The 10,105-nt window shown below is 40.8% G+C and overlaps 1 protein-coding gene across 1 annotated transcript; it reads right to left on the bottom strand.

Annotated features, from left to right (window-relative positions):
* Positions 1 to 8,158: 8,158 nt before the first annotated feature.
* LOC138854569 (uncharacterized) lies at positions 8,159 to 10,105 on the bottom strand. Its single transcript, XM_070098530.1, has 2 exons — positions 8,562 to 10,105; positions 8,159 to 8,427 (listed from the first exon to the last, which is right to left on the bottom strand). The coding sequence occupies exon 1, from the start codon at positions 9,894 to 9,896 to the stop codon at positions 9,198 to 9,200; it is 699 nt and encodes a 232-aa protein (XP_069954631.1). The 5' UTR covers positions 9,897 to 10,105; the 3' UTR covers positions 8,159 to 8,427; positions 8,562 to 9,197.

Genomic DNA, 10,105 nt, shown 5'->3' with positions numbered 1-10,105 from the left:
CTCTTGGTCTCCTTTACCTTCATGCTTTCAAACTTTTTTAAATTTGCAATATTACAGAAGGTGTATTATTATGAACTAGGCTAAAGATGCAATCAAGGTAGTTCTGATGCCACATAGACATACAGATTGAAAAGATAGCATAGATAAGAATATATAGTGAATGAATGCAAAGTTGCACTTGAAATAAAATATACAGGTGGATTTTGATGGGGTAAGGATTGAGTGGGGTAAATGTTATGCAAATTATTTAGATTGGAGATGACTATCTTGCAGATTTATTGAATTTGTAAATCCGTACATAGTCAGCACTGTATGACCCTTATGGGTTTGGTGCTTGCATTGACTGTAATACTAATGATGTAAAAGCAATAATAAATCAGAGATACAAACAAAATAGTAAGTTGCTAGTTACATTTTTCTTTTTTGTGAGTTTGTGGTTATAATTATTCCATGGGATGGAGGATTGTTTGTGCCCTTTCACACCTCTTGAAGGAGGTTCCTTGATGCTGGTGGGGGGTTCTTGATCTAGGGAAGTGGATCTGTGCTCCAGTTTCCTGAATTGAGCCTGACTACCTTCTATCCTCCCCATGTGCTGTATAATCCTATGGGTTTAGTGCTTCCCTGTGATTGTAATAATAATGATGTGCCCTTTCACTGGCAATACAAAACCACCCATCTGAATTAATCTGCTATTCCTTAGACCTTTACAAGTAGTGATGTGATTGATTAACTTTAAGCCTCCGTACTGTAGGAACTACACTGCATTTTTTTTTTCAAGGAGGGCCCTTTGTTATGGGGAAGGGGCTCTTGATCTGAGGGATCTGACTTCTTCCCTTCTTCCCCAGTTATTTCCTCTTCTTTTGGCCTCCTTAATGATGATATTTTCCTTTTTTGTGAAATCCAGCTACTAGACAAAGGAAGGAATCAGCTATGTTCTAATGTACAGTAGCTTTTGTTTGTAATGCTATGGTGGTTCTCATATTAGATCATGTTAGGTGGTCTAGTGAGACATTGGGTGACCACCTGCCAGGACCTTGGATGTACTACTGGAGCTGCCAGTAGATTCAAGAATGGCAACTGAATGTGTATGACTACTGGCATTCTTACTGATTTGTTAACTTGCTCAATAGATTCTGGAGGTGACCTGTTCCACTTTGTGAGAATTGTTTAGCTCCTGGTTTCAATTTCCCATATTCTGTTGGACTGTCCTGTATATCAACAAGCATGCAGAATTTTCCTCCGATGTCACTGCTCTAACACCTTTATTTTCCCTCCTTGCTGACAGACCCACCTTTGACACAGATTCCCTCTGACTTTTTGACAGTACCCAATTTATTACACAAACTTTGATAATCCTTCCTTTAGCACTCCTCACAGCCCCTCCTAACTTTATTGTCATCTCCACCCTTATTTATGCTTAGATCTTGCATCAGCTCCTACCCTGCAGTGCAGTATGACCCTGGTAGGTTTAGTGCTTCCTTTTGATTACACTGTAATAATAATCCAAGGAACAGGAGCACTTTCACAGCAGAAGAGGATCACGATTTGAGGAGAATACATGGTTGCTTTTCACATATTTTCGGGAATGACCCCCAAATTTTTCCGTATGATGAATGAAATGCTGCTTTATTATTTTGGATCTTCAGTGATTGTGCCACTCGCCATCAATCTGACTAGACTACCAGGACCAAAGGTATTCCTCTTACTCCCTAGCTACTCTTTAGAAACTACTATTTTGGGTATAGAGCTTAATTTGATTTTATTTAGAAGCTTCATGCCATTTATCATTAGGGATTATTCTTATGCTCCTTACTCTCATATAAGCATTGTTTAATTTACTGCAAACACTTGATCCACACGTCCCTACCCAAATCAAATACTACAGCCATATAGCTATCTGCCTTTTCCAGCACTTTTTCCATAATACATGAACTTCACAGTTTTCCCCGGTATACTTAACAGCAGGCATGTGTATGCGCATGTTAGACAGGAGTGAATGGAAATGTACGGTTTTTGGGATCTGACAAGCTGTTCGAGTGTGAGCAGGGTAATATTTTGCCAAGGGATTCAGGGATGCAGGTTAGTGTAAGGTACAATGCCTGCACTATAAAGGAGGGGATTGGGATATTGGCTGTTTCGAGTGACATCCAAACTGTTGTATCTGGGTGCCTCTGCAAAGACAGCAATTATGTGTGAATGATAGTGAAAGTGTTTCTATTTTGGGTCACCTTCCCTCAGTGGGAGACGACTGATGTGTTAAGAAAAAAAATTTCCTTGAATTGTCTTGAGCTGTGTATTTGACTATACTGTGTGTATCACAAAACTTGTTCTCAAGCTACACTCAACATGCTTAATATATTATAATTCTTTTGCTTTCTCTGGTCATCTTAACCTATCTCTCTACAAACATTATTTTTGCTGTTCCCTTTCCTTAATGCTCATACAACCTCCCACTTCCTCCATACTCACCAATAACTGAAGCTTCACTTAACCCTATACTCTTACAACCTTCCAACTGCTTACCCACTTCCTCTACACCCACCTCTATTAACTTTACCTTATACTCTTACAACCTCCCAATGCTTACCCCCTCCACACAACTCTTAATTCTTTCATCAACAACTAACTGTAATAAGTTCTTTTTGACTCAAGTTATACTCAACAAACTTATATAAATCTTTTGCTTTGTCTGGTCATCCTAACCTATCTCTCGACAAACATTATCTTTGCTGTTCCCTTTCCTTTATACTCAAACAACCTACCACTTCCTCCACTCTCACCTCTAACTGAAGCTTCACCTCACCTTATACTCTTACAACTTCACCACTGCTTACTCGCTCCACGCTCACCTCTTAATTCTTTCCTCTGACAACTGACTGCAATAAGCTGTTTTTGACTCAGTGTCTGGTTGTTGGTTTTAAGAAGAGCCGGCGTCCATTAACGGTCATGAAACCAGCGGACATGGCTTTATTCGCAGATTCTTCTGAGGAAAAAGTGACAAACATAAAAGTGGACTGGTCTCGTCGCTGACGTTTGATGACAGTGCCAAACTGACTGAGAGCATCGCACAGTTTTACATCATCCACACACTTGTTTAAGCCTCCCACAAAGATTGTAGAGGACTCTGCTATTTCAGTAGATTCAGGCAACTCTACTATAATTTCTTTACTGTCAACGATATGTGGTCCATGAGTGACTGCTGTGCGGGCAGACTTTTCTTCATTAAATATAATAAACCCAAAGGTGGCTCCTGGTTTAGTCCACACCATGTTGATTTTCCCAAACTTCTTAAAAACTTCTATAATACTCTGCCGTTGAAAATTTTCTGGTAAATTTTTGATGAAAATTTTTGTTCCGGTCTGTATTTGAGGGGAAGGAGAGGTTGGATTTAATTTATCAGCTTCTAATCGAGGTAGTTTTGTGGCGTTACGAAGATCGGGATTGCTAAGAAGTGAATCTTCATTATCAGTAGAAGCTTTACGTTTTTTTGAGGATGGTGTCACGCTGTTCAACAGAGCAACATCTGTTGGCTTGTAGACGGGGGCTGGATCTTCTGTTGGCTTGAAGATAGTGGCAGGATCTTCTGTTGTCTGTAAAATACAGGCGGAATGCTAACTTTGTTTGTCAGGTTTGCTTGTGTTTTGCAAATGAACGGTCACTACTATATTGTTGATCAAAAGTTCACCCTTCTCCAATACCTGAGCTGTCATGTCATCATTCTCATACTTGATGTAACATTCACCACTAAGTGATCCATCAGGCATCAAGGGTCGAGTGTAGGTTACCACTGACCCATACTTACCGAGGGCCTCAAACACCTTCACTGCCTTAGTGTATTTAGATAACCCACGAAGCACTAAGCACTGTTTTGGTTCCATAGTTTCCTCCAAATACAACAGCAATATAAGAAAAAATCAACACAAATATATACTGCGGTGAGAGTATGATATTAGGTTATATATACAAATAACTATAAATATAGTGAATACTATCTTATACCTTATCAAAGGCAATATATACACTTTATCAATTAAATAAGTGAAGTCAAGATAAATTAGTCAGGGAACTAAATATCACTGAACTTCACTAGTTAGCTTTATGATTATAATACTAATAGTCACTAGTCAGATAATATAGTCAAGAAGACTAGTAAGATATTATACTGAAGTTCACTAGAGTCAGATATTGTAGTGAATATCACTAGTCAGTTTAGCGCTTCATGATTATAATAATAATCACTAGTCAGATATTATAGTGAAGATAGCTACAGTTAGATATTGTAGTGAATATGACTAGGGTCAGTTATCGTAGTGAAGATCAATAAATAGTGTTAGATATTACCCGATATTGTAGTGAAGATCACTAGTCAGATATTGTAGTGAAGATCACTAGTCAGATATTGTAGTGAAGATCACTAGTCAGATATTGTAGTGAAGATCACTAGTCAGATATTGTAGTGAAGATCACTAGTCAGATATTGTAGTGAAGATCACTAGTCAGATATTGTAGTGAAGATCACTAGTCAGATATTGTAGTGAAGATCACTAGTCAGATATTGTAGTGAAGATCACTAGTCAGATATTGTAGTGAAGATCACTAGTCAGATATTGTAGTGAAGATCACTAGTCAGATATTGTAGTGAAGATCACTAGTCAGATATTGTAGTGAAGATCACTAGTCAGATATTGTAGTGAAGATCACTAGTCAGATATTGTAGTGAATATCACTAGAGTCAGTTAAGTAAGTTTATTCAGGTATACACAAATACAGTTACAGAGATTATCATACATAGCAGCATATGTGTAGAGAACCTGGGATAACCCAAAAAAGTCAGAGTGACTTATTTCCATTGTAGTGAAGATCAATAAAGTGTTAGATATTACCTGATATTGTAGTGAAGATCATGGAATAGCGTTAGTTCAGTGTAATGTGATAGTTTTAGTAGTATAACTGTAGTGGTGTAACAGTTTTAGTAGTGTGGCAGTGTAGTGGTGTGACAGTTTTAGTAGTGTGGCAGTGTAGTGGTGTGACAGTTTTAGTAGTATAACAGTGTAGTGGTGTGACAGTTTAGTAGTGTGGTAGTGTAGTGGTGTGACAGTTTTAGTAGTATAACAGTGTAGTGGTGTGACAGTTTAGTAGTGTGGTAGTGTAGTGGTGTGACAGTTTTAGTAGTATAACAGTGTAGTGGTGTGACAGTTTAGTAGTGTGGTAGTGTAGTGGTGTGACAGTTTTAGTAGTATAACAGTGTAGTGGTGTGACAGTTTAGTAGTGTGGTAGTGTAGTGGTGTGACAGTTTTAGTAGTATAACAGTGTAGTGGTGTGACAGTTTAGTAGTGTGGTAGTGTAGTGGTGTGACAGTTTTAGTGTGGCAGTGTAGGGGTGTGACAGTTTTAGTAGTACAACAGTGTATTGGTGTGACAATTTAGTAGTGTTGCAGTGTAGTGGTGTGAGTTTTAGTAGTGGCAGTGTAGTGGTGTGACAGTTTAGTAGTGTGGCAGTGTAGTAGTGTAGCAGATATTATCTGATATTTTTGTAAATGTAACAAAATATTCAACAATATTACAGTGAAGATGAGAAAAGTTAACGGGAAATAGTAAACATATTAAAGTGTGTGTGTCAGTTAAGTGCTGATTTAGTAGTCAAAATGAACCAAGTGTAAGATGAGATGAGATATTTAACCGGGAGGATTACCTACCCAGGATAACACATTGGTCAGTGCATCATCGAGGACTTTCTCATTCTAGTGTGGTTCTTTAACCTTCCCCAGGATGCTACCCATACCAGTCTAACACCCAGGTACCTACTGGTGAACAAGGGCAGAAGTACGAGTGTACGGAATCTTGTCCAACGTCCCCACCCATGCCAGAAATAAATCTTGGGTCCCTCAGTGTGAGTTAATGACACTGGAAGTCGACCCACCTGATATTATAGCGAACATAATGTAAGGTAGATTGATATTATCTCATTTCGTAATATTTCTTGCAGTTTGACATGTTAACCCAAGCAGTGAATAACATCTCAGTTCCACGTTGTGGGTAGTGGCGGTCTTAGCCCAAATTTGTAACGAATTGTTTATTGCTATCATCACTATTGGTATCATCATTATTAGTAGTTTAATTACTAACCTCTAAACCACGTCTGCGCTGTATGACCCATACTGGCATAACGCTTACTTTTGAATATTAACGTATGACCGCTGGGGGTTTAGCGCTTTCCCATGAGTATAAAAATATGATAGTGTTAAGACCAGGATGACATGATGAGAATCACAAAAAATGTATATAAAATTGAGAAGCTCTTTAGCACCAAGGAAAAAGTGAAGTCTTGATATTTTTAAGAATTCCGAAGAGCAATTAATTTTTCAATTTGTAATTAACACAAGTTTGATGTACTTGATGAGACTCTTAATCCAAGGAATTGGAGCTATTTCAAATCTCCTCGGATCAACCCTCCCCTCAAGGAAGGTTCCTTGATGTTGGTGAGGGGCTCTTGATTTAGGGAATTGGATCTGTGCTCCAGTTCCCCGAATTAAGCCTGAATGCCTTCCACATCCCCCCCCCCCCCCCAGGCGCTGTATAATCCTCCGGGTTTAGCGCTTCCCCCTTGATTATAATAATAATAATCCTCGGATCAACCCCTCAAGGGAGGTTCATTGACGCTGGTGAGGGGCTCTTGATCTAGGGAATTGGATCTGTGCTCCGGTTCCCTGAATTTAGCCTGAATATCTTCCATCCCTCCTACAGGTGCTGTATAATACTTCGGGTTTAGTGCTCCCCGTAGTTATAATAATGATCCTCGGATCAAACCTGATTGCCTTCCATTCTCTTAAACACTTGATAGTTAACCAGCGTTGTACAAGCCATTCATGGTGGTGGCTACAGGGGGAGGCGGGAGCCGTTCAGTGCCGTTCAACCGATTTATTTTATTTTTGGTGTACTTTTAGAGGTGACAGAGTTTCAGTATGATTGGCCAACAAACAACAGAGACAAAAATATTAACATAATTTTGATATATGGCAGCATGAAATGACAAATTGGCACTACGAGTGGCACTTCCGACATTCCCAACTGTTAGAATACAACTAGCACGACGTTTTTACTTTGCCATTTCATCTAATATATCTTATTATCATGGTAAAAAAAATACATTTGACAGAATTTTTGGCATTCACCAAAATATCTGCCTTTTACCCCCCACAAAATAAAAAATATTTGAGATATTCCAAAAAATCTAACGTTAAAATTTCAAACACACTTTGTTTTATATTGTCTGTGAAAATCATTCCCCTCAAGGAAGGTTCCTTGATGTTGGTGAGGGGCTCTTGATTTAGGGAATTGGATCTGTGCTCCAGTTCCCCAAATTAAGCCTGAATGCCTTCCACATCCCCCCCCAGGCGCTGTATAATCCTCCGGGTTTAGCGCTTCCCCCTTGATTGTAATAATAATAATAATAATGTGAAAATCATTTCAATACAATCATTAATAATAGAGTTGTAAAGCGAAATAAGTTAATAAGTTACTTCCGAGATATAGGCCTAGAACGCCGGCCGGCCCGCCGTCTCAAAAAAAATGTTTTTTTTTCGCGAAAATCGCGTTTGTTTTGGTGTATTTCTTAGTAAACTGATGTTCTAGTGCAGTTATCCTCTTCAAAACACCGTTTTCTATCACTCACAGACCAAACAATGCAACAAGGAGACGAGGAGTAACTCGTTTATATCGAAATATTGCTGGTGGGCTCTCGCTATATTATGGCCTATTTTATTCAGTCTAGAGTATATAACATGTTTGTTTGTTATTTATAGTGATTATTATATCATATTAGATCAATTCTGATAGATAAATAAGCCGTATAGTTAATATATAAGCTGATATAAGCGTAATAATGAAGTGATTTCACCTGGCACAGTCTGGAGAGGGAGCACTGCCGAGTGTACCCAGGTGCTTCCTGATAGGCTAGACGTCTATTGATAAGCTCCACCTACTCTTATATGATGCCAAATAATCAATTATTATATTAGAAAGAATAATGAAAAGAAAAAGCGATAAAAATACAAGGAAAAAATTCCAAAAAATATATGGGTTGAGAACAGACGCACTACCTACATCGCCGTCACCATACCTGATAGAAATGACTATAATTTCTTGTAGATGTGAAAATTTGTCTGGGCTGCCTCCAAGTGAGTCGCCTACCCTGGCAAACTCTGTTGACACCGAGCTCTGAGATGGGTACCTCAGCCTCACAAGTGGCTTATAGGACAGATTTTTTTCACAAATGATTGGTATTGCAAGAAACCTCGCCTGCATGCACGTATAAAGGACTAACTTACTTGGTGTTGCAGCATATATCCTGATCTTCAACTTCCTAAGCCTAGCTTTAGCCCCCTTGGACTTCCCCTTGGGAACCACGTGCAACCGGGAGCATTAATTCCTGCAATATTCAATCGTTATTAGTGTCCTGCCTGCACCTCAGAAATTCCTATATCCAAGAGGGTATGTATCCCCTAGTATAACTATGCAGACTCAGACGCTAGCTTCAGACGACTCTGAGACGCTGGTACTTACTGGGCATACTCTCTCTGTAGCACGCCGAGCCCTCAGTTAACTCAACTCACGATCTCCTAAGTCACTGGCCAGATCCTACGGGAAAGGGTGAATATCTCGTCTTACTGTATGGGCTGATGGAGGAGATCATCTACGGTACATCGAGGTGTCTCTACCAGATTTCCCCAGGTCTCAGATGTGAAGACACGTGGGGGCGCCGCCTGATGTTCACGGCACGTCTTGTCCAGTCGAAGTCTATCGTAAGAAGGACGCTATTCTGTCTTTGTGACCTGCGCCCCGCCATTCAAGCTAGGGCTGCCAGTTCTCCCTAGCTAACTTATCCTAATGTTTGCCTACATTATCGGCCTATTACTACCTATGTTAAGGTCTTAGGTCTACTCTATCATTATCTACAGATGCCTTAGTAAACCTAATATTAGTGTATTACCAGTAAACCTACCTACTCCTTCCCTGAAGAGTAAATCTATAAATTAAATAAGCTTACCAACCGCCAACCAGAGAATGCCTTGCTTGTTTGGGAGGGTTTAAGGGTCGCTCGGCTCAGACGACCAGACGCTCATGCTGGATCTGAGCTGTGGAACTATTTGGACCAAATAAATTTCCACATCCTCCCGCCGGCGAAGGTAGGCGCTAAGTCTAGATCAAGTCTGCCTCCCGCAGGCCCCCCCAGTGGGCCCTGGACTCGAGCGCCGTTCGACGGGTCGTCCGGCCGCTCAGCTCACTCAACCTCTGGTCTGATTTCTCATGTCCCGGTCCCACCGTGTGGACCTCGAGAGGCAAAAGCCTGTTGATGGGTCTTATAGTCTCGACACCGTTCATTCTCACTTTCACCATTCTCAACCGCCCAGCCTTGTCTGGGTGGGTTGACACTACCAGGCCAAGAGGCCAGTATGCCCTCGGCGCCTCGGATTCTACCAGCACCAGGTCCCCTTCACTTAGCATCATCTTATTCGCCTCGGGGTCGGCACCATAGAAATGTTCCCGCAAGGTTGTCAAGTAATCCCTGCGCCACACCTGGTTCCATTTGTCCAGGATGTTCACCAGTCTGTTGTGACTCCTGTGCAGTTCTTCATTGATGGGGGGACCATCTGGCCCATAATAATCCAGCTCCTTGGAAGACTGACTCAAAATTGCGGGGAAGGGCTCAATCCTTCTTCCAAACAGCATGTGATTGGGGGTGAGAGCTTCTTGCTCGTCAATCCCATTTTGTACGTAGGTCAGAGGCCTGTTATTAACTCTTGCCTCTATCTCAACTAACACTGTCCTCAGTTCATCACAGCTCACCCTCCTGCCGTGCAAGACCTTCCGAATGCACCTTTTGACTGTGCCCACCATGCGTTCATAGAATCCCCCTTGCCAGGGTGCCCTGGGAGCTATGAACCTCCACTCGCACTCTATTCTCTTCAGGTGTTCTCGTACTTCTCCGTTGTCCCTAAGATTCCTGAAAACTTTATCGGCCGCCCTAAAGCTTGTGCCATTGTCCGAGATAATCAATCGCGGGCACGAGAATCTGGCAGTAAACCTCCTGAACAACTTCACGAAAG

Source organism: Cherax quadricarinatus, chromosome 63 (assembly GCF_038502225.1).
Source record: "Cherax quadricarinatus isolate ZL_2023a chromosome 63, ASM3850222v1, whole genome shotgun sequence".
Taxonomy (NCBI): domain Eukaryota; kingdom Metazoa; phylum Arthropoda; class Malacostraca; order Decapoda; family Parastacidae; genus Cherax; species Cherax quadricarinatus.
The sequence above is the reverse complement of the archived record's forward strand: the minus strand, read 5'-3'. Positions and strand labels throughout refer to the sequence as shown.